Raw genomic sequence first — 24,661 nt, forward strand, 5'->3', positions numbered from 1 at the left:
GAATCATCATTTTAAAATCAATCCTAATGTAATACTTAATCTGGTATTTATAATCCTTTTGTGCAGGGCCATTATATTTTCATAATTTTTTCATGTCCTTCTGGGCAGGAAGAGTGTTTTTTAAGTAGGTTGCCTGTTTAAAGACTTCCATGTCTTCACTTCAAGCCAAACACAACTAAATGATGCTGGGGCTGAGACTTATTTTTTGTGTCCTGTCCGTCAGGTTGTCCCCAGTTGCCCTTAGGCACATCACACTCCGGCTCTGCCCCTAGCACACCCGCGTTCCCCCAGCTTTATCCCCCCCGCCTTTATCCCCGGTGGCTGTTTTCAGCTGGAACAGGCTTCAGCAAGCGCCGCCCTACCTGTGCTGAACCTGCTGCCCCCGTGGTGCCTGCGAGGACGGACTTGTGTGTGTTGAAGGAAGAAGCAGTGGGATTCTGCTGGACTCTCAAGTTAACCTGGATGGAAGCTGGTACCACCTAAGCAGCTGCAAAACGTTAAAGCCACGCCGTTCGCGTTGCCCACATTTGACGTACGGAACAGACTTGCTTGCCCTGATGCTGGCTGTCTTCCTTCTTTCCACGTAAAATAGCCTGGGCTGGTGTCTGGGCTCCATCTTTATGAGATTGACTTGACATTAAATTAATTTTTTTGGTTTGGGTTTGCTGGCCCAAACTCTAAACCTTATTTTGTTTTGTTTGTTTAAAAACCAAACAAACTAAAAAACCCCAAACAACTTTCAGGGAAGTAACAGTTATTGTCTTCGTGTGTTAACTGAGCAAGGGTGGTTGCCAGTGTTTCCGTTTGTGAACCAAGCTGTTTTCTAGCCAGATACTCCTTAGATTTTGACACTATACTGTATTGCACTTAAGCCAGTTAAATAAAATTAGGGAAGACTCCCAGCCAAAACTAGAATTGTGACAACAATGAGGGCATTAAAAAATAAATGCTAAAACATATAAGTCGGTGTGGGTTCAGCCTGATCTGTTCTATCAGCCTTGTATTAGAATTTGCTGAAGTCACCCACAATAATCTTACTGACTCATCAGGCTTTGGCTTAGTGCTTTCAGCAGGCAGAGCAGCATGGCGTTCCCCACTGCCTCCAAGAGGAACAGAGACAGTCTGACGGCAGTTTCTTCACGTTTGCTTTTCTACTCCTTGCTCGTTTCGGTCCCCTTTTTGCCTTTTCTCTTGGCCAGGAGAACTGACGGACATCTTGCACCTGATGTCCGTCCAGACCGACGTATTTCTGGTGAGCACCGCGTACGATGCGTAACTTCACGTGACGTGAGCAAACAGTGAGGACATACAAGAGGCAAAGACTGTGCCTGCGCGCCACGTGTGGAGGCAGATGCCAAAGTGACCTGGATTGGCTTTTGAGCGTGTGGTTTTTCTGCTTTGCTGTCTTCTCTCCGTCCCCATTGCCTTGCCCCCCTTCGGGAGAACTTGGCTACCACAACAGCAGCAGATTGCAGGAAGCCCGAGCAGCCATATGATGCCTTGCGCTCTGCGAGCGTAGATTATGTCAAATATAGAGGATGCGCTCAATTTATAGGGATGATGATGTACAGATTAGTGTTCTTGAAAGGCATTACTGTGTATTTAGGAAGGGAAAATAATGGCATGACCCACTGCAGATTAATATGATTAGCAGATCAAAAAATCCAGGCTGAAGTTGGGCACCCGCTATCTATTGTATTTCAATGAGATTTGGCCACGTAACTCTCTGGGGCCGTTTCTGATCCTTCTTCCTATGACGCGCAATGTGTGTGAGCCGTTTGCTTCCTTTATCTCTGTTCGTACAGTTATCTGTGTCCTGCCAGCAGCTGGTGCTCCCTCTCAAGGTCTCTGCTGCACCCGGCAGAGTTGCAGACCTGGAATTTTGCTTACATTCGTGGTCCTCTGGGCCATTTTGCAGTGTAAGAGTTTCATAAAGTGCAAGTTCTGTTTATTTGTGTTTATGAGTAGTGACAGAGGAGCACAGAAGCTGTCCTAAGTGACAGTCTAGCACTGAGTCTTCAAGATGGTGTTGAAATCATCCCATCGCTAATCCTGAAAATAATATACTTGAATTATTTTTGAGCTTGAAAAGTTTTCTGACTTTTTGCAGCAAAGATGTAATTAAATTCTGGTAAGTGAGAATCTGGGGTTTTGGTGGGGTTGGGGGATTTAAACCTGTTCCTACAAAATTAAAACTGAAACAAAACTCCAGAGGCCATTTTTATTGCTGCTTTCCCTCCAGAAAAAATACTCTGGTCTCCTCCCATCACCCCAGCTTCCACAGCAACCTTCAAAGGCTAGCAAAGCAGGAGGGTCTGTTGGTGATGTGATAACAACTCTGTGCTGTGATAGGATTGAGACACCGCTTTTCTACAAATATTGGCCACTTCTCTTAGCTCTAGTTATTCACTGGAGCTACGCTACTTGTAAAAATAATTCTGTAGTGTACATGGCAGGTGTTACAAAAACATGTTTTGTCTCACTTTGGGAGTGGAAAGACGAATAATGTTGTAAAGACCTGTGAGCGATACTGTGAAAAAGAAAGGGTTGATGCACGCTCACCTGCTTTATTGGACCAGATGCCAAAATTACTTCTTTCTCAAGTCGTTTGCTTTCAGGCACAGTACAGGTACCTCTGCAGGTGAGAAGCTCTATCTTTAAAAAAAAAAAAAAAAAAAGAGAGAGAAAAAAAACCCCAACAACTGACTGAAAACCTAGCAAAATATTATGTGCGTTTCCAGTTGAGGGAGATTTACTTGATCAAGTTGGACGAGGGGTGTAAACTCCGGGCAGGACGGGAATACAGACGCCGCTGCGGGGCTGTGATGCTGTAAGCCAGCCCTCGGGCTGTGCTGCGCACCATGCAAACCTGGCGGTGATGCTCAGTTCACTGTTGTGGTTAACGATACGCGCTGCTCCGGAGCAGCACGCGTGCCTCCCTCTGCGGACACCTCATGCTGCATGGGGATATAATTTCCTTTGACGTGCAGGAGCGGTGAGCCTGCTGGCCGGAGCGCAGGGCGCAGCCCCTGCAGCGACCTACCTCTGCCGGAGGTGACCAGCGAACTCCCGCGGGGAACTGGAGAGGCAGAGCTCAGGTGGCCGTCTCTCCTGCCTCGCCGTGTGCAGCCTTTCATGCCCCCTCTTCTTGCACGCAGCTGGTCTGTGCACAGCTGCTGCAGTGCAGTTTGTTCCAGGCTTATGCCCTGAGCCTCGCCTCTCTGTTTGTGTGCCCAAAATGTAAGGATCTCACTTGCACGTGCATGCTTTCACAACTACGTAGCAGGAAATGCACCTTTGCCCATGCTGCAGTCTGCTGGGAGCGACATCCAAGATGGTAACGTAGACTCTCTCTGCGGCAGGTTTTTGGTAGCACTTGCAGACAGGCTGTTTTCTAGTTCCTACGGAGATGCCAGCTGTAACAGATACGCTGCGCCCCTGACGCTGAGGAGTGCCGGGAGGGATGAGCGCTGGCCTGTCGTGTAGGTCTTCAGAGGGTGCGGTTCTCTCTCCTCTCCCGCTTCCCCCCACGGCATAGGACATCTGGCTTTAAAACTTCGCTACAGCAGGCCAGGGGCGGCTCTCCTCACCGCAGCGTGTCCTCTGGGCAGCGCGGGCAGGGCTACCCTGTTTGGGTGATGCCCTTATTCCTCAGGCTCTCCCTGTTTCTGGCTCTGCTCCTTCACCACAGTCTAAGTTTGCGTAAGGTGGTACAAGAGTAGCCTGGGTGGCCTCCGATACGTCTATGCCCATAAACTAGAGCGGGCCGGGACACGGGCGCAAGCCTGGCTGCAGCGGTGTGCTCTGTTAGGTACCTGCATGCTTTGCACCCCGTTTTCCCCTGTGCCGACGAGCGTTTTCCGACCCAGCGCCAGGACCTGAGCCGAGGCAGGGGATGAGATCCTTCCCTCTGGGCAATAGGGACCGGGTTACCCTCCCTGGGGAGGACGAGAGCTTGGCTGCGTGGATGTGGGCCGTGCTGTGCCATTTGCCTGTCGGGCCAGAGGTCAGGCCCTAGCACGTTCTGTTTAATAATGCAGAGCTACAGATGAAATGCTTCTTGCGTGAAGTTGAAGAGTTGGTTCACTAGGTGTCCTGTCTCGTCTTCCCCCTTGGGTTTCATTTGGAGGTTGTTCCTATGTGGAGTTTAGGAAGAATGATCGCTGGGATCTCAGATGACATGGCAGGACACTTCAGCTACAGAAAACAAGCTCCTTTCCCCTTTTTCAAAACACTAGCATTTCAAAGATTACTCCTCTAGGGTTTAGATTTTCACAGAATGCAATCATAAAAGAGCCTTGTGCTGTGCAACGCGGGGGAAAAAAGGAAGGCAAAAATATTTGTGTGGCTTAGAGATATGCAGAGAATTAAAAAAAAAAAAAGTCTTTATGATTACGATAAAATATTGGCAGCTTTTGATAGCTTGTAAGAACGTTTGAGTAAATACTTCATGATCTTTCTATTAAATCCCAGAGACCCCCATGAATTCTTCTTGCAAGAGCATTTTATTTTTTTAAGAAGTACATACCAAAACAAACCTAAGATGAGTTGGGACGCTGCAGTTCATTTCTGCTTGACAATCTCCAGACTCAACATTTTCTCTTTTTTCTTTTGCAGGCCGTGTATATGTTTTATGCTTTGGCAATTGTCTGCGATGATTTCTTTGTCCCTTCGTTGGAAAAGATTTGCGAAGTAAGTATTAGAAGATGCTACTTAAGCTTGTGTGCTACTTTAGCAGCAGTTCTTCTTGAGAGCCTCAGAGCGTGATGGTAGTGTATTTACTGTCACCTTGGAGCGTTCCCCGTGCTTCTGTAGTTGCTCAACACCGCGCGTGTGCGTTGGCTCAGCTTTGTGTTCTCGCTCGCAGGCGATGGGCTGGGAGTCTGCTGGCAGGTAAACTTGGCTGATGCTCCCTCTCAAAGCTAGCAGTCGCCTGTCAGATAATTCCCGTATATACATCATGCCACTTCTTAAAGATTGAGGCAATTTATAACATAGTGAAAAACACGTTCTCTAGAGCAGTGGTTCTCAAACTCAGCCCCACACTGCGGGCTCCCCAGCGGTGCCAGCTGCAGCACAGGTTTCCAGGTAATAAGCCCAGCAGAGCTTGTTAGCTTATCCTGTGCTCTGCCGCTCACCACTGACGTGATCCCACCTCTCCGGCTGAGAAACCCTGCCCTTGAGGTGGGACTGTGAGAGGGCTGGGACGTTGTTCGTTGCCCACGTAGGGAACAGCAGTTGGTGCAGTTACGGCTTCAGGCATGTCACTCGGTTTTCCCAGGACTTGGAAGATGATAACCTTTTACTTCTTGACTTTTGCATGGAAATATTGATCCACAGGGTGTTTCTGAGTTTCATATACCACTAACTTAAAACTTAGAAACCTCCCAAGTGTCAGGCTGGGAAAGAAAAATGCACAAGCGAGTTTTGATGTGTTGATATTTAAAAACAAAAAGAAAAAACCACCCAGGGGAGGGAAAGGTGCCAAGCTCTCAGCCGGCTGCCTGAGAGCTGGGTCCTGCCCCTGCACGTGGTCCTGGGACCGGGGGGCTGTGCCTCCCTCCTGCCCCCGCTGCCCGGCTGGTGAGGACCTGCACACTGCCGGCGCCTTCGTGCCGGGACTTACCAGCTCCCAGTGCAGCCACCGACAGGAGTGCTGCCCAGCCAGAGCAGGACTGCCCCAGGCAGACCCACGCCAGAGCTGGGTTTGGCTGCTTGGACTTTGGTTAGAAATGAAGTCTTGGTGTAGGTTCAGGATGCTGCAGATGTGCAGCGCGCTCGCTTCCCGGGGCCTTTCTGCTTTGCTTGTGCGGTGCCCAGCGCGAGATTTCAGAGGCTGACGGCTCTCCAGGTGCTCCAGCCGTTCACGCTGTGATAGCTGCTGTTGCCTTGCGTTTGTGTGGCTTTGCAGATGTCTCCTCAAAAACACGAGGCCCTACCCTTAGCTGATATAAATTAAAACCTCTGGTGTTTTAGCCCGATAGAAATCATGCGTGTTGTACCTCGCCCTCAAAGTCATGAGTTTCGTGCCTTGCGTTGTGTTGGTGTAAGTTGTAAAGCAGCAGGGACAGCTAGGTCAGCTGTAAAGAAGCTCTTGAACGCTTCCAGCAATTGCAAGGGACTCTGTCCCTCTCTAGCTAAGGTTGGCGTGCTGAAATTTTTGGAGACAAGGAGTACGTTTTAGCCTAAATCAGCTTGGACAGCTACCGAGTGAACACAGACCGTGTGCCTGAAGTGACTGAGCCCTCTCCAATGTCAATCTTGGTCAATGAAATCTTTGCACGTAGAAAATACGGTTTGGTCTTGCCAGTTAGATGACTCTGTCAGCTGGAGGAGACACCTGCCGATCTGCCTGGCAGTAAGTGTCACTCGTCAGGGCATGGGCTCTGGGAGGAGGTGTGGGAGGTGGCAGGAGAAATCATTTGTGCTGTCAGCTGTGAGGGAAGTTGTCTCTAAACTAACCTGATAGTTGTAGTTCAGCACCCTGCCATACAAGCCTTTTTGCATCATCAAGAAAAAAGGTCCCCAGGAAATCCTATTATTTTGGTGGATAAGCATTCAGGTAACTGAAGGGTAACAACACAAGGCAGGAGCTTCTGTCCTGCAAAGTTGCTGCACTCTCTGGGGCTGAATCTAGGGAAAGCCACTGTGAGGTTCAGGGGGAGGGAACGGAGACAGTGATGTGGAAGTGGGGATGGGAGATGCTGGAGGTGTAGACGTGCTGAGTTATTTAACCTCCCCTCTCCTGAGCAAGGGAACCCTGCTGGGAAACCTGGGTCTAGAAGGCCAGCTCAGGTCACTATAGATGAACGAAACCTGAGCTAGGTAAGCAGTGTCCAGGACAGGCTTGTATTTTGGGGTGCCGTCAATATGCCCAAGGGCAGGCCTGCCACCCAGAGGGACACAGGTGGAGCCAGGAAATTGAGGAAGACTATTATTTCTCTTGACTGAGGACTTGTTAAATCCCATCTATGAATGTATTTTGATTAGTGGCCTTGCTTATGGCACAGAGGTCTGATATGGGTCTATGTTCATAGGAGAGGTGCTCCAGCCCTCTGATCATCTTTGTGGCCTCCTCTGGACTCGCTCCAACAGCTCCAGGTCTGTCTTGTACTGGAGACCCCAGAGCTGGATGCAGTACTCCAGGTGGGGTCTTACGAGAGTGGAGTAGAGGAACCTCCTGGATTGCTTATGCCCTGCTGTGTTGTCCCTCCAACAGATATCAGGGTGATTGAAGTGCCCCATGAAGAACAGGGCTTGTGAACGTGAGGCTACTCCTGTCTTTCTATAGAGTGCCTCATCCGCTTGGTCTCCCTTGGTCGGGTGGCCTGTAGCAGACCCTCACTGTAGTGTCCCCTGTCCCTGCACTCCCTTTAATCCTGATCCATAAGCTCTTGGTTGACTCCTCATCCATCCCCAGGTGGAGCTCCATGCACTCCAGCTGGTCAGTGACATAGAGGTGACACCCCCTCCTCATCTACCCTGCCTGTCCTTCCTGAAGAGTCTGTACCCTTCCATTCCAACCCTCCAGTCATAGGAGCCATCCCACCACGTCTCCATGATGTCAGTAAGATTGCGGCCCTGCAGGCATGTGCATGTGTCTAACTCCTCTTGTGTATTCCCCATGCTACGTGTGTTGGCATAGACGCATTTCAGCTGTGCCCCGATGAAGCTGATGGAGTGGCTGCAATTCCTTTGTGCCACACTTCAGGTGCTCTCCTGCTGCCCTGCGATCCTTCTCCAGGCTCTGGGCATCTATTGCTGGCGCTGGCATCAAACCGGCCGGAGTGGGGTGGATTGAGATTCCCCTCCCCAGGCAACTTTAGTTTAAAGCACTCTTCACCAGGTTGGCAAGCCTCTGACTGAAGATGCTCTTCCCCTGCTCTGACAGATGGACCCCAGCAGCCCCCAGCAGCCCAGGTTTCTGACAGCGAGTCCCATGGTGTAAGCAGCCGAACCCTTGGCTGAGGCACCAGTCCTGGGGCCATTTGTTGACTCCCCGGATTCGACTGGCCCTTTCGTAGCCCTTGCCTTTGACCGGGAGGACCGGTGAAAAATCAGCCCCCCTGATGTTACGTAGCCTTCTCACCACCTCCCGCAGCTCAGCCACCACTCCGCCTCGAGGCTCAGGTAGGATGGGCGCCCCTGACCTCTCGCAGGCCGGTGCGTGCTTGCTGGGTTACGTGTACTTCAAGCGTCGCTTCGAAGAGGCACCGTGCCACGCCAACTGCCGCGCCGTGCCCTGTTTGCCCGCCAGAGCTGCCGGCTCCCGGCGGGTCTCTCCGCTCCGCTCCCCCGGCGTTTCCCTGCCGCAGGAAATGTCCCCGTCCGCTGCGAGTCAGGCCGGCTCCAGAGCAGCTCCCCTCGGACTGCTAGTTTCCCTTACACCGCATTTAAATCTCAAGTATACTTGTATTAAGAAGTTACTGTCCAGAAGAAAAGATACTGTGTTGTTAGTGACTATCAAAATGCATCGTATAAATGGATCAGAATTTTACTATTCCTATTGCTCCTACTTGATTCTCTCTAAAAAAAAGATTTTTCTCATCCCATAGGTGACCTTTGGGGACATTCAATTCCTTTTATTTATGTCTTGTATGCATAATTAAGCAGTTCTGTAGTTGCATGATAGCAAAAGAAATATGCATTCCTGTTTCCTGATCCAACTACTTTTGATTTTATCAGTCCAGAATGGCTTGTCTTCAAAACATCCAGCTTTTTGTGGCTTGTTCTTGATGTTAGCACTCGAGAATGCGTGGGAAAAGGCTCGGGTCACTTCATGAAGGTCTCTGTGTCCACTCCAGCCTACTTTTCTGGGAAAGGGAAGGTTTTATTGCTGCCCGATGACAGCAGATGCTGCCACCGTTGCTCACACCAACCAGTGCTCCCCCCAGATAAAGACCCTGTGAAATGAGTAGGCTGACTTGGAGAGCCAGGGCTGCTTCGTGAGGGAGAAGACCACCCGAGTCTTCCCCTATCACCTGATAAGACCTGGGCTGTTTTCAATGGCGTCCGCTGCTTTGTTAATGCACAAAAAACGAGAAAAAGAGAGAGGGGGAGGGGAGAGAGAGCCCCTTGCAAGAAGTCCACGTCTGAGAGGTGGTGCTGGGCACGGCAGTACGTGTAACACGCTTTGCACGCAAACAACCGCAAACGGTAATGACTTGTTGCTGACCTAAGATCTACCATCAGTACTCCAACTCCCACCTGCTGTCCTATCCAGCACAAAAGAATTCAGGCCTCCTGCCCGTAGGCTTTTTTGGTCCTGGAGATCAACCGATAGTTATTCTACAGTTGCTCACAGTTTAGATGCACCAGTTCTAAAATAAATGCCTTTTTTCTGGCTTAGCTTCATCTAGTTTGGAAAGCGGTTGTTGAGTTAAACCAGCAAGGCATTTGTGCTCCCAAATGTGCGTGTTGAGATGAGAATTTGTTCCAGAACACTCGCTATGGTAGACGTTCACATTCTATCTTAGTTCAGATGTACTTACAATAAAGCCCTGATTTTCATTTGTTTTCTGAAACAGCTTGTACTTGTGTTTGCCCAGCTACTCTCTGTTAGTGGTGTTACAGGGCGTTTAAATGACACAACTAACCTCATGCGTCAATCGCAAACATTTGTCTGCAAATACCAGAGAATACGCTTTTGCCTCCTACGTAGCATGTGCTCTATTGTATTAACTGCTCTGTTGTATTAACTTAATCATCACATGCATTGCAATAAATTATCTAGGAGCTGTCCTCAAGGGAACCTGCTATAGCTTTAAACTAAACCATCCCCACAGAAAGTCCAGCACAGCTGGTTTCCTTGGCTGATGGTCTTTTCTTTCAAAAGATACCGTCGACTTGCAGACCGACTTTTGTAGGATGACTGTCTCTATGTTTCCATAGAGAATCCTGCAGAAGAAACTGGCCTTTGGGGATCTGCTTCTGGCCCTCTGAACTTCTTCTACAATAGTTTTAACCCTGTTTAAAATCATTTCCCACAAAGCTGTGTTTAATCAGGCTCCACAAGCCCTTTTAGCCATGCAGCGATGCCGTGGTCTCCCGCGTAAAAAGCGTTCCTGGTGAGGGCACATCTTTTCCTTTTTCCTTGTCCCTGTAACGATGTACAATTTTTTTTTTTTTTTTTTTTTTGTTATACATGTATGGTCAGTGGATAGAGTTACCTTCTCTTACAGGCCTAGAATATCCTTTGTGGGATCTTCAATCCAGATGAGGTTGGTGGGAGGATTTCTGAAATCCGTGACCCTGTGCAAATGTACTTTGGTAACGATAAAGCTGCAGAGAAACCCTGCACCGCTGCAGAGGAAGAGGGGAGAGGAAGGCTTCCTCCATCCTGCCAGGCTGGGGGTGCTGCTTCGAACAGCCGGTTCTGCTGGGGAAACGTCTCCCACCACCCTCAGCTATTTTCCTCAATGGCAGCCGCTGACTTGCGCGCGTGCGAGCACGCCAGCTTTGAGTAGTAACAGCTCAGCGGTTTATGGCTGCGTGGCGGGGGGGTGGCTTTTTTTAGCTACTCATTAAACCGTGGAAGGTGCCAGCAAGGCATGTGGTCTTTAAGAGCCTTGTGGCATTTGCTGAACAGTGACTTGTGCAGATGGAGCAGTGGGAATGCAGGAAACATATAGGAAGTAATTAACCAAGTAAATCTTTGGAAACAGCATATGCCGATGAAGTTTTCATGGAGTAGCGGGTCCTTTCCCTTCCAGAACCCCCTGCTTTAGGGGGGCACTGCTAGGGGAAGGCCGTAGGAGGTAAGTACCCTCGATGGTGATCCAAGTGAAAGCGGGTGAGGAGCGGTTCAATGCCCAAGGCTGAAATCGTACCAGGGAAGGCGGCTGGGGGTGAAGCAAGGCTGAGCTCCAGCCCTGCCCTTTACGGGCCAAAGTAGATGAGGTGAGGCGTGTATTGGTGGGGTCATGGAGGAGACAAAGAGCCGCGACTGGTGAAACTGCCTCGCTGCCGGCCAGAGTACTGCTCTTTCTCTCTTTTGTAAAGAGTATCACAGCCACAGCCCGCCCTCTCTGCAAGGCGATGCTAACTTAAGTAGCTAATGCCCACGATGACTTTTTCCCCTATACTCAAACTTTATTAACATAAAACTTTATACGTATCGGCAGTTTCCCCACTCTTGGCAGACAGTTTAACGTTTCTAGTTGAATTCCTTCAGCCTCTCAGTGTTGTAATCAATGACTGTGGTGTGTTTCTCTGCAGCGCTTGCATCTTAGCGAAGATGTGGCCGGGGCAACTTTCATGGCGGCGGGAAGCTCTGCTCCTGAGTTGTTTACATCTGTCATAGGTAACTAACCTGCTGCGGCTTCTCGAAACCTCCGCATTTCCCTGGCTATTTTTCAGAGTTGAAATGGGATTGCTAAGCGCCCGTAACATTCGTTACGATACCTGGCCCTTCCCTCGTGGACACATGTAGCACTAATTGTGGGGAATCCTCGCTAGATGAAGCAGCTGTGAAAAAGTGCCGTTATCCCACAGCAGGGCTGCCTTGGAAGTGGTTTGATCTGACCCCGTCAAACCAGGGCCAGTAGGCAATTCGCCTTCGCTATCCGTTAATCTGCCGTGCTGCAACACAGCCAAAGCGCGCGGCGCTGCGCTCCGCGCGTGCAGCCTTCTCCCCTCCTGCCCTCCCTCCCACGCCGTCTGCCACGCCGTCTCCAGGACGCACCTCCAGCCTCCTGGGTTGGTACCCAGGTGAGCCCTTTGTGTCCTCAGCTCCAGGTTCTCTGCCATCACCTCCGCTCTGGTTAGTCTTCTAACACCACTTCCCTCTGGGAAAGCCGGAGCAGGGAGGAGAAGGGGATTTGAAACGCTTTCCCACAGCAACAAGTTGGCCAGAGCATCACGCTGCCAAAGCAACTCTCCACTTATGGGAAGTGTGATCAAGGGATTCAGCAGCCCTTAAGTGTGTGAAACCCAGGAAACTCGTGTGGTCCTTCGACAGCCTTGAGCTAATGGGGGACTGCAGTCAGCTGTTAGAAAATGATGCCGTACGTGTGCTACCTGGCACAAGGGGAAAGTGTTCTCGCAGTTTTACTCATCCACGTCTCTGTTGGTAGATGATTATCAGAGCAGCGGTTGGAAGGTTAAGGTGGGTGCTCCATCACCGAGGAGAATTATTCTCAGCTTAGATACTTTCTCTAGAAGATACTTCTATTTCAGTCACAGCTGTCAGATGCAGAGCACAAATTAATTCACGCAGAGCTGCGTACTCTGCAGAGAGGTCTGATTACAGAAGCAAAGCCTCAGAATGTGGGAACTTGATTTGGACCGAGTTGGGGTTGTATTCCAGTTAAAGATAGTGCAGTAGCAGGGTGAAAATAAAACTATAGATTCCTTTAGGCAGCTCAGAGAAGCCCTAATGGTCAGATCACTATCTTGCTGTGGTGTAATCCAGCAGATACTGAGTGTCACTTGGCGAGTGACTACTTCTGTGTAACATGCTTCTGAGAAAAGGATAAAGTGGAAAAACAAAATCTAAACTATGCTGGCCGGATAAATACTGTTGGAAACTTAAAAGCAAGTGGTGAATTTAAACAGACTGACAGCTAGCAGGAGATGGAGTGTTATTTTTAGGCTGACTTCCTAAGGAAAGAATTTTGTGCAGTACCATGATGCATGTGTCTGTCAGTTCGTCTCCCTCACCGTTAACTTCATTGGCCAGTTTTAACCAAATTTGACAGAAGAGTTCTGAAAGGAGCTTGTAACGTAGCCCCATAACTCATCCTGAGAGGCATCGTTCAGCTTGCAAGTAGCTCGTGGCCAGGCAGCTCTGAATCGGCTCCAGCTCCAGCTTCTGCTTGCCTACAGAAGCCAGTAGGGACGGGGATATGGGGAAGAGCAGAGTGTCGGTGAGGGGATGTCTTATGGGAGAGAGTTTCCTGCAGATTTGTGTCCAACCAGCGGCTCCCACGGAGCTTACTGTCTTTTATGATGCGTATTGCCATAATGTTGGATCGCAAGACCAGGAGGTTGGTGACTTAGACATGCCTGAGGTATTTGGTTTTCACTAGACAGTCTATTCAGGTCCCGTCAGGAAGCAAGTTCTGCCACCTTTATTCACCCTAGTACCTTCCTCTGCAACTTGCCCTATTAAATATGAGGAAAAGTGGCAGAAATGGTACATGCCCTTAGATTTGTTAATGGGGTGTGAGGTCTGCAACTTTTTGTGGAAAAATTTTGCTCTTTCCAATTTACACAGCTTGCCTTGAACTTGTTTTTCAGGTGTTTTTATCACAAAAGGAGACGTAGGCGTTGGAACCATCGTAGGCTCGGCTGTATTTAACATTCTCTGTATTATTGGCGTGTGTGGGCTTTTTGCAGGACAGGTAAGAGCTTTTAATGATTCCTAACAGTTTTTGCTTCATCCTGCGCCTTGGCTGTACTGCAAAATCAGCTGCCAGGTTCACAACCTTGCCGCAAATTTCTCTGGCTTTGTTCTTTTTAATAGAGCCCTATGCTATTCCTCTTGCATTTTTGAAATGAAAAGCAGAACAGCAAATGTCAACTCAGGCTTTTTAGGCTGCCCAAGATATGTGGGTGGTCAAAGGAATAAAAGTTGGTTATTTAACACCTCCTCTTGGTAGCTATTGAAAAATGCGTTGTGACGTTTGTATGTGGTTCTTTTAGACTGAAGGAGCCAGGAAATGTCTGTGCCTCTGGCTGGTAAAAATGCACTTCGGTGAGCCGTGCAAGATGCCTCTGAAAGACTGCTGACACTTCGGGAGCATCACAAAAGATGCTGCCTTTGTGCAAGGCAGTTTCAGATACGCGTGCTGAGCTGGCACAACGTTGTCGGCGACTGGCATGATTTAGGGAGTTGTATGAGAAAGATACAGTCTTTGCTTGTAGTTTATCTCATTATTTATACCCAGAATCACAGAATGGTTTATGTGGGAAGGGACCTCTGGAGGTCTCTGATGCAAAGCCCTCACCACCCCGACCCCTAACTCAAAGCAGGGCTGTTTTCAAAGTTGGATCTGGTTGCTCAGGGCCTTGTACGGTCGGGTTTTGAATATTTCCAAGGATGCCCCAACTTTTTTCCTCGCTAGCAGTAAGACTATCCATTCCTAGTATAATTTCTGACTGTCTTCCAGTGTGTCAACCTGCTTATGACAACACAAGCTATTCATCTGAAATTAAAGTAATTAAGTTGTGAGATCTGAGGTGCTGTCTGAATTGCAGGTATGATTGACTGTATAATTAAATATCTGAATCTGCATTCACCTTGGCACTTGCCAACATATTTTTACAATCTCATGAAATGTTCTTTGAAATGTTACTGTGCAGACTTACGTGTAGAGAAGAGAAGCAAGATAACATTATCAGTACAGGGCAATAGGACAACTAGCTCCGGAAGAAGAACTTGAGAGAAGGGAGCTGTGTAACTTGGTCAGTATGAGAAAGCATACAGAGAGGTTGGGCTTTCCTGGGAAAGTTTGTAATCCAGTTTTATTTGCATTAGCAATGAACTTTTTCAGGATGAAGGTGAACATTTTAACTGTGGGGAGGCTTCAGGAAAAGCCCACAGCGGTACTTTTTAGCCACCTGAGCTCCCTTGAGTTGCACGGGAACATACAGCTGGCAGCTACATATGCTCGATATGTTAGCGGTTCTACTGTAACTCTCACTGTGAAAGCCCAATTGATCCAGGTCAATTTTTAATGACCAAAGCTTTCCGCGGGCATGAAGCTGTGTTCCCCAGAAGTGTTTTCCTGTAATCGGTAGGACTTTTTGCTCAGGTTGCTTTTTTCAAGCAAGCAAAGACGATTAACTGTTTAGCACGATGGCAGAGGAGGTAATTCTTCTGATTTTTACTCTCCATGGTATTGATTGCATGCCTCAAACCTGCTAAAAAACTCACTACAAATCACAGCTTCATTGGAAAAGGTTTGCTAGAGTTTGGGGGTTGACGGAGAGCGTCAGTCTTCTCGAGAAGCCACGTACAGGTGGGTGATGTTTATTTCTGAAGGATATAGCACAGCCAAAATGCTCTCGTAAAGGCCTTCAGCCCTCCGGGCGTGGTAGCTTTCAGAAGTTCAAAGGGGGGATTGGCTGCTGTAAGTCATCCTAGGGGTGGTCTGCGAGTCTCTTTCAAGCCAAGAATTGAGATTTGGACTGATTTGTCCCAACTGTGTTTTCCCCGACTCTCCTGGTGATTTGCATGTGGTTTCGTCCGGTCGCTTAACCTCTGCTTGCTGCAGTTTAACCCACAGAGGGTGGGTGAGAACTGGAATGATTGACGTCACTGCGTGGACTCGTGATTTAAATGAGCAAATAGGAAGCCTCGGTTTAAATGATTCCAATATTCTCGATTAAAACTCTGGTTTGGTTTGTGCTTTACCTTTTTCATGCTCCCAACCCTTCACCAAAAAGTCATTTGCTTTTACTGGTGTGATTCATCTTTTTGTTTTGTGTTATTATTAATAGGAATTTGATTTTATTATCAATAACGTCTCTGTAGATGCACTAACGTAGATGCTAAATTTGGTTGTCAGTTGGATTTCAGTTCTGCTGGGGACCAGCATCTCAGTTTTGAGTTGCTTCGTAATGGGGCAGGTGAGCCTGGAGGCAGGCCATCGGTCTGAGCCGCTTGCTGTGCTCCAGCTCAGTTAGAGCAGGGTTTTCTCTTTTGAGCTCAGACCTGTGGGGTCAGCAGCTGGACTCCTCTGAGTTTCAGATGAGACCAGTGAGTCAATGGGCAGGGATTTACCAGCCAAACTTCGCTGTCTTGTGAGCTCCCCCCCAGACTGCTCAGGACACAGACCTGTTTTGTGGGACTCCTGCGCTGGAAAGCGACCTTCAGGCAGCTCGGTTCCAGGCTGGAAGGCTTTCGGGTTTCTCAGGTGGGAGGAGAGCAGCAGAGAATTAAGCCCGCTCCTGGGGCAGTTTCAACCCGGTGGCGCTTGCGTGGCCTTCATGTTCATCAAAACCCGTCGCTAAGTGCTCGGCTGTCGGGAGGTGGCTGCTGCAAATTGCCAGGGTGGACAAGAAGGGTTGGTGCTCCGTTCCCCCTCCGTCTGTGTTACACGTGGGTGCCTCCGGCAGGGGAGGCACAATTTCAAGATGATCACGTGGCCGATTTCCACAAGGGGAATCGTGGAGGATGTCTCACCCTTGCTTTGCTGTAACACCTGCCAGCAGTAGCAGCAGTGTTCCAGCGGGAGCTTTTATGTGTTGGTGAGGGCAGGTTGCAGCTGCAGTTGTGGGAGCACGTGGGGATCCCAGCATCTCGTCAGGACCCAACAGCACGAGCGGCTGTTGGGATGCTGGGAGATACCTGCAGTGCAGGGGGTGGACAGAGAGCAGCACGGGCAGCAGCGCTCAGTAAGCCCTCACCCTGTGGCAGGGCTCTTCGTCCCCTCCTGGGGTTCTCAGCTCGGAGCTGGGGGGGGGGGGAAATGTCTCTGTGCTGGAGGTTGCGGGGCGGCTGCCTGGTGGCAGAATGCTTCGGAGTGCCGTATGCCCACGGGTTGGGAAACCCAGAGCTAAAACCTGCAGGGGACTTCTACAGCATTTCCATAAGCACTCCTTATTTTTGCAGAACTGTTCAGTATCATGAGAAAGCCCTTTTTTTTGTTTGGTTGGTTGGTTTAGATTGGCAAAAGGTTGAATTAAAAAATACTGACCAGCTCTCTCCAGGATACGTTTTATTTTTCAAGTAGGCTGTAGTATGTATGTGCTATGTTGGATGTATTATTCTTTGGCTTAAGAAAATACTGCGTTTGGCTACATGCACCTTGTTTAAAAAAGGAAACAAACCCACAGCCCCGAAAAGTTGGTATGCATTTACTTGAACATCAGCTCTAACTGATTATTTTTTCTAAGCCTTTAATGGCTGGTAAGTGTGTACTTCTCAGAATAAATGAGAATAGACATCCCACTGCTGGAACTGGAGAAGGAAAGCGTGATGCCCACACCTCTGTATGACACTACACACCTAAAAGCTGCATTGAAAGAGCATTGTTAAGGTTGAAAGTCAAACACTGAAAAGTTAGAAAATAGCAGTGTTAAGGTTCCTTGTGCAACCTTAATTTGCCCCCCCGGTGTGTATGCATTATTATCCAGTCTTTAATTACAGGATCCCGTGCTGGTTTCTCCACAGGGTCTCTGCCTCCCTCGGTGCACAGAATGGACTTTGCTCACTTAATGAGCAGCTATTCATTATTTTGTTTTCTCTTCATTGTTCAGTGTGTGCCCTTCTGCCTTATTTACCAGGCTCTATTCAAGCCCTGTTCCAGAGGCAGAATTATTAATTTCCTCTTGAACTTCTGCCTATCTCATCGCTATTGTATCTGAGCAGTTGATGGACAATTAATTAATTTTCCCCAAACCTCTGTGAGATGGAGGGATGTTTTAAAGATGGGGAAACAAAGCACAGAGAGATTAAAACCAAAAGAATAACTTGTCATTTGAGGGGCCAATTAGAGCTGACACGGGACTGTTTTTTCCCCCTGAACGTACAGCATCCTGTGGCACGTTCTTTGTTCAGAGGGCAGCTCTCTCTGACTCCAGGTGTTGCTCCTGCTGCTCCACCTCAGCGTTGCACGAGGGTTTCCCTCCTGGGCTGACCTTGGTTTAAGTGGCCATCTCAATGTCCATACAGCCCAGCTCTCCTTGGGAGCATTCAGCTGCTTTAGCCATATGAGCCCCTTTTCTTCTCCTAGGTGCCAGCTCATGTTCCACCTTCTGCAAGGGGACACACAACACACCTCTGCCGTCGTGAGCCCCGGCTTCATCCCTAGGACTTAACTACCTCATCTCCTAACATCTATGCTTGCTTTTGCGAGCGTGGTGATGTTCCTTCCGAGCACACAGACGCTGCAGGTTTCTTTCCGTCCGGTCTGTCTCCCAGACCCCCCAGCCCTCCCCATTTCCTGGGGCTTGAGAGAAAAGCTTTCTCCAGACAGGTTTTCCCTGGATCATGAATCCACCCCATAGCTGTGTCTCAAGCATCCGGCTTGCTCCAGATCCAGAGTGGTCTAGATCCCTTCTCCTCACTCCTCTGCTCTGTGGCTACTTGACCTGATTCCTCCTGGCTAACTCTATCCATGTCAGGGAGGCACCTTTGAATCATAGAATGGTGTGGGTTGGAAGGGACCTCAAAGATCATCTAGTTCCACCCCCCTGCCATGGGCAGGGGCACCCTCCAGTAGCCCAGGTTGCCCAAAGCCCCATCCAACCTGGTCTTAAACACTGCCAGGGATGGGGCATCCACAACCTCTCGGGGCAACCTGTGCCAGGGCCTCACCACTCTAACAGTAAAGAATTTCTTTCTAACAGTAGAATCATAGAATGGTTTGGGTTGGAAGGGACCTTAAACCTGTATCTTTGGAGGTACAGGAGCCTGCTCTAGAGCCAGGGCAATCGCGTTTTCCAGTTTTCATCTCCTCCGCCAGCTGCAGACTTGGGGTACCCCACGGGCAGTTCATGCTGGATCTGCCTTTACTCTGCCTGCAGCTAGAGGACCCCACCACCTCGGGTTTGTAATCCCAGCGGAGTCGCAGCCACCACGAGAGGCTTCCTTCTGGATGCATCTCTGAAGTCATTAAAAGGCCTATGACAAGGCTCCCTTACCCAGCACAGCAAGTCTAAAATGGGAAGCCCCTCCGTGCCCATGTGCTCTCCTTGCTCCAAACCCGCCAGCCCGCAGCTGAGCCCTGCCTGGCTCACGTGGGAGGATGCTGCTGGGACCTGGTGCTGTGTGAAGGGGAAAAGTGCTTAATGCTTAGCAGTCAGTCTGGAGTAGCTTGGGAGCAGGCTGCCAGAAGCCCTCAAGCAAGGCAGTAATTAGAAAAGCTTCCACTTCATTTCTTTATTTATGTATTTAATTTTGAAATTTTAAGGAATTTATCACCTTGCGAGCTAAAGCCCCAGTCCTGCAAGCAATTGTGGCCAAACTAATTTCTGCAGGCTGAGCTGCTTGCAGGATGAGTGTCTAAAACCCACACAACTTGTCGTGGTTTAACCTGGCAGGCGGCTAAACCGACCACACAGCCGTTCACTCACTTCCCCCTGCAGTGGGATGGGGGAGAGAATCAGGGGGCGGGGGGAAGTAAAACTCGCGGGTTGAGATAAAGACAGTTTAATAGGACAGAAAAGGAAGAGAAGAATAATAATAATGATAAAAGAGTGTACAAAACGAGTGATGCACAGCACAATTGCTCACCACCCAAAACCAATGCTCAGCTAGGTCTCAAGGCCGAACCGCCTCCCGGCTCACCCCCTAGTTTACGTGCTGAGCATGACATCATATGGTATGGAATATCCCTTTGGCCAGTCTGGGTCGGCTGTCCTGGCCGTGTCCCCTCCCAGCGTCTTGTGCACCCCCAGCCTTCTCCTTGGCAGGGCAGTGTGAGAAGCTGAGAAGTCCTTGGCTGCTTGGCAACAACTGAAAACATCAGTGTGTTATCAACATTATTCTCATCCCAAATCCAAAACACAGCACTGTACGGCTACTAGAAAGAAAATTAACTCTGTCTTAGCTGAAGTCAGGACACTTGTTTATACCGTCTGCTGTTACGCCTCGCTTTAGGGTTTCCAAATAACTGTGGTAGTGTTGTAATGCTCCTCCTGAAGAGCTGTTCTCATGCTAAAAACCAATCGATGTAGATGAAAATCAGCTTTAACGTATCGTTGTGCTCCTTTTTTCTTTGTGGCCCAGCCAGAAAGGACAAAGTTGGGCTGGAAAACGGATTGGTTTGAATAATGTCAACAGATTGGGGAGATTAACCATGTGGCTGTCGTGCGCCAGCCCAGAGCTGAAGCTGTGTGTATGTGTCAAGCTCTAGGGAAGGATTAACAAACGCAAGCAAGCAAAATTGCTTTAAACGTCCATAAAGACATTTGTGTTCGTGTTAAGTACTATAAACCCCTTGTCTCCCTTGCTTGTTTTTAAATAGTGCTAAAAATTTGAAAAAGTTTCAAATCCAGTATAAGTCAGCGACACCTCTACCCATCAGACCGCAAGAGTTGGTGGGCTTCTTGCTAATTGCAAAACCAAGGTGGTTCTAGATTATGTAAAAAATATTTGTGCCATGGTTTGTTACTGAAAAGTAGAAAATTGTGTTTCAGTAGCCTGAAAGTGACTTGATTTTCTCTTCCAATTAGCGTTGATGGCACTTTGCAGATCACTAGTGAGGATTCTGGACTGGAGGGATTTTTTAATTTTTTTTTTTTTTTTTAATTTCTGTCTCTCCTCACTGACATGAGCAATGAAATCTCCTGAGGCCTTTATCCTTGGCACAGGAGGACCTGTTTTCAAAAAGTGACAATCGATGCAGGCGGCCGGCGGTTTGTTGGCCGAACCAAAACCGCCTGCAAAGGTTGGATTTTTCTCAACTAGCATCCACACTCTGACAATCAGGTCTCTCTTAAAAATATCTTAAACCGGGCCTCTGGAAGCCGAAGACCTCAACCTCTGACGCGTTTTGAAATCTGTGTCCGAGGCATATTTAGAGGATAGATGTTTACCCTTATGGATGGCAGAGTGCAGCCCGCTTGGCTGCGGCACTGAGCCTTAGAAGCTTTCCCTTCTTTCTTCTTGCATCCTGCTGCAATGTCCTGCTGATGTCTTACATGCACACACACACCGAGGAAGCTTTGCCTTGTTTCATCTAGGCAGTAGGTGCGATTCTTAAGCCATAGATGGTCTTAGTATATGGAAATATATTAAGGACTGTCCTTATTCCCCAAATGCTGATGTAGTGCGGGTTGGATGTGTCCGTAGCTGTGTCCTCAGTTGTCCGTACGCCTGTGACACTAATGCATATTCTCATTTGTACAGCTAAGTCACATAACCCAAAAATTGTTTATTTAGCTGCTGGGTCTGTTTTGCTTTCTACTGACAAAGAGAAGGCACAAGAAGGTAAGAGAATGCTGCAAGAGATGAAATGGTAGCAGATGCAACCCTCCAAACTAAGTTCAGCAACATGTCATGGGGATGCATGCTAGATAGCAGGGAGGAGATACGGGCATGGAGTCTGCCGTCTGTGTTGTGGTGGATTCTGTTAGGCTTTTTCCGTGATTGCAGACCAACTGTGTATGGGGAGACTGACCTTAGCCCAGGGTCCCCTCCAAGTCTTCTCTCACTCTCATGTTTGTGCTTCACAAATTCTCCCCTCCTTCCACTGCCCTCTCATCATCCTTGGCAGCAAGGGTGTGGGATTCTGGGAAGCAGTCAATGCTTGTTTAATTCAGCTTTCATTCGAGCCGGAGTTTGTTCAGTTTTGAAAATTCCCCCGTCCAGATTCTTTTTTTTTTTTTTTTTTTTTTTTTTGCAGCTCTGCTGCTCTCTCCTGCATGCCATCCCATCTTCCTCTGTCCTCCTCCAGCACTAAACTGCAGCCTTTTGCAGTGTTGCAGAAGAGAGTGAAGGATGAGAAGAGGTTAGTGAAAAATGCTTAAGTCAAAGCATTATAACCACTAGTTGCAAGTCACTCCAGCATTAAACAGTAATTTTTAATCTGGACAGCTTGATTTGTTAATGACCATTTAACTGCTGTGTTTTTCATGTGAGTTCTAGTTTCTCTATTTCAGCTTTCCCCAGAACAAGACAGGCTGCTCTGGGTGGAGCAGGGGACCATGAATGCTGGGTTGTGCCAGAGACGTTCTTGGTTTTTTAGAGACTCTTCCAGTTATATCTTCTGTCAAGGGGTCTAGTTGGTGGCCAGGTGTCATTCCTCAATGTACGGGAGTAAAACAGGACTGCCGTGACCGTCCGACCTGCCGCCTCCCGCTCCAGTGGTATTCTTTTACCTGAGAAAGTAACCTAAATGCAGAAGGCTCTCCTCCGTCCGAGTCGGGGTGGACCCTTGTGCAAGCTGGGGATGCCTCTCAGAATCATCAGCTGACCTGCGCTCAGTTTTATCTCTCTGTGAAAACATACCCAAGAAATAGATGTCACAAATAGTGAAGAGCTGAGATGAGGAATCTGAACAGAGATTTAATAACCAGGTAGAACGCTGTTTATTGGAGAGACTGGGATGGACTTTTGTAATCTATTTTTAACCTAGTTCTGTCATACGGTTAGCTTGCATGCGTCTTAATCCTTTAAGCTTTAATTTCACTGACAACAAGTAATTCAGACTGGAGTCGTTACTGACCTTTGGCTTTATGATTGTGTCATGAGCTTTTTTTTTCTTCTCCTCCTGGATTGTGGAGGAGTTTTGGGAGGGGAGAGTTGGAATGTTGGTTTTTTGCTTCGTTGGTCTGTGACCATCGATGGAAAACATGTAAAACTGTGGAGAAGTAGTTTAAGGAGAACTTAATGCCAACTGTTGGGACTGTCCACTGCTCTTGTAGTCCGAGGCACAACGTTTTTTTGTGCTGGCAACATTTTCTAGTGCCTGTGGGCCTGCTCTTTCGCTGATGGGAGTGTGCTGCAGACTTGAAAGCAAGAAAGGGACAGAGTAATAAGCCAGACAAGGATCCAGCACTGAGACTTCCACCGAAGACAGAATTTGTCCCAGAAGTCAAGGCTGTGGTCCTGATGGGAGCACAGAGCTGCTGGCACGGCCACGTGTATGTGAAGCCCCAGGTATCGGAAGAGCAGAGGGAGGATGCTGGCGGAGTCGTTCCTGCTGTCCTACAGAAAGCCAGGCAATCGGGAAGCAGCTTAGGCTGCAGGCAGGGCAGAAAGATGTCGATGGAGTTTCAGGACAAAGAGGCATCAGTTAATATAGAGATGCTGCCCCAGGGTCCTCAAAGTTGGGAGGCTGCAGCCTTTCTGCGTGCCCTCGTAAAGCCCTTGCGCACCCCCAGAATAACGAGGGTGCTCCCGGCCGCAGGGCCAGCAGCAGAAGTTACCTGCTGCGCGGCTCCCGTCCCTGCTGCCGTCTGGGCAGGCAGCTGAACGGGCTCCTCTGCCTCGTGCGTCCTTCTTGGTGTTCTTTCGGAGCGATCGAGGAGGATGTTCGCCAACTGTAAAAACAGCAGAGTGCTCCTTTTCCCGGGGGGTTTTCCTGCTGGGATGTTTGGCACTGGCAGATAACAGAGCAACTCTGAGTGATAAAGCAAATTAAATTCCTTTCTAGCTTCCCCTTTAACACAAGTGGTGTTATCTTGGGAATAAGGAACTTGTGAGTTTATAGCAAATTTGTGCAAGCAAACATGGTTTGTGTTACCCACGCAGTCTGTTCGTTAGCCAGAAAACACTGAAGGCGACTTTGTCCTGTTCTCTGGGAGCGTCATGCCTTGTCTCCACGATGCTGCTATATAGCATCAACCTGTGCTGGGTGAATAAGCTGTGTCAGAGCTACCTGTTACACCATAAACCTTTTGGTCTCCTTTTGGAGAGGTCTGACAAGCATTTCGTTGTTCCCGAAGTAACTTTATTTCCCAGAACTAGGCCAGCAGCATGCATGAAAATTGGTATTCCTGCACTGCACGCCTGTTTAGCAAAGTGGCTAATAAATGCTTAGCTTGAAGCAGGGCTGCTTGCATCATTTCTGTCCGGTGGGGCACGCAAGCCTGGACTTCATGGTGTCAGGGACCTGGCATCTGTGTCTGAGTCGAACCAGAAACTGTGCGGCAAGGTCAGTGAGATCGGACCTACTGATGATTTGGGGTTTTTTCCTCATAAGGTCCTTGTTGCCAGGTGTGATAGCACCTGGCAGCCTCAGTCGTGGATTAAAACTCCACGGTACTGTGCGCTACACAAATACAGAGCCAGAACATAGCTCTTGAGCCTGGGAAGCGGTGATCGGAGCGTGTGACGGGAGACAACGGGAGGGACCGAGCGTGCAGACGGGAAAGCACAAGGAAACCGTGGCGGGGCAGCAATGTGGATGCAGCAAGCCAGCTGCTTAGCACAGAATGAGTGATGTATGGGCCATGTGGGCACTGGGGGGATTGGCATTGGTGAGGGGTTCATAGGACAGCACGTCTCAGGGACAACGTGACGGTACTGATAGAAGACCGTCTTTTGCTTCGGGAGGATGTGATGGGGGCTGGCGTCATAGGCAGGTCAGGTGCCAGGATTGCTGTCTGGACGGTCCACGATCCAGGACTGGTCTGGCCATCATAGAAGTTGCTGGGATTTTTTTTTATGTTAACATTTCAAAACCTTATTTGCAGAATTACATTCAATAGTAGGATGCAAATAGAGGAGGTAATCAGAAGAGTTGAAAATGGACTATCAGCATCAAAACGAATCTAGTTCCTAATCGCCACTAAACACCGTCACCGTTTGAGGTCAGTTTTTCTCTGTCAAAATTCACACACAGATCAACACTGTGGACTTACCGTTGGTAGAATTTTTTCTTAAATCATTTGTAGCATAAAAGCAAGGGAAATCACAAAATCTGGTTTTATGTCTGACAAGGACTGGCCAGTCTGAGGAGACTGGGAAGTGTTTACCCTGCGCACGCCTTCCTGTTACCCTGTCTACAGCCGTCCTTGAATTCCTGCTGCAAATCCTGCACAGAATCGCCTGCGGTCCAGGAGACACCTGCAGATGCAGGTCTTCAGGGTCCTGCTGCCTCGGTGCTGCAGGAAGCTGAGCTAAAAGGACACGCTGATCTGAATAACTCATGGACAATTACGAGTACCAGTTGAGCAGGGAAATATTTTTGGCTTTGTCCTGAGGTTTGGAGAATGTCACAGAGACAGATTGCTGCCGCAGTAATGAAAATATCAGGAGCTGCTT

At 48.7% G+C, this 24,661-nt stretch overlaps 1 protein-coding gene across 7 annotated transcripts in view; it reads left to right on the plus strand.

Annotated features, from left to right (window-relative positions):
* Window positions 1–24,661, plus strand: part of SLC24A3 (solute carrier family 24 member 3) — a 212,238-nt gene that overhangs the window by 144,527 nt on the left and 43,050 nt on the right. For all 7 annotated transcript variants that reach the window (XM_054822243.1, XM_054822241.1, XM_054822240.1 and 4 more), the window contains 3 exons: window positions 4,618–4,692; window positions 11,218–11,302; window positions 13,240–13,343. In XM_054822243.1, coding sequence (XP_054678218.1) covers window positions 4,618–4,692; window positions 11,218–11,302; window positions 13,240–13,343 — 264 coding nt within the window. The remainder of the gene's footprint in view (window positions 1–4,617; window positions 4,693–11,217; window positions 11,303–13,239; window positions 13,344–24,661) is intronic.

Source organism: Grus americana, chromosome 3, assembly GCF_028858705.1.
Source record: "Grus americana isolate bGruAme1 chromosome 3, bGruAme1.mat, whole genome shotgun sequence".
NCBI classification, from domain to species: domain Eukaryota; kingdom Metazoa; phylum Chordata; class Aves; order Gruiformes; family Gruidae; genus Grus; species Grus americana.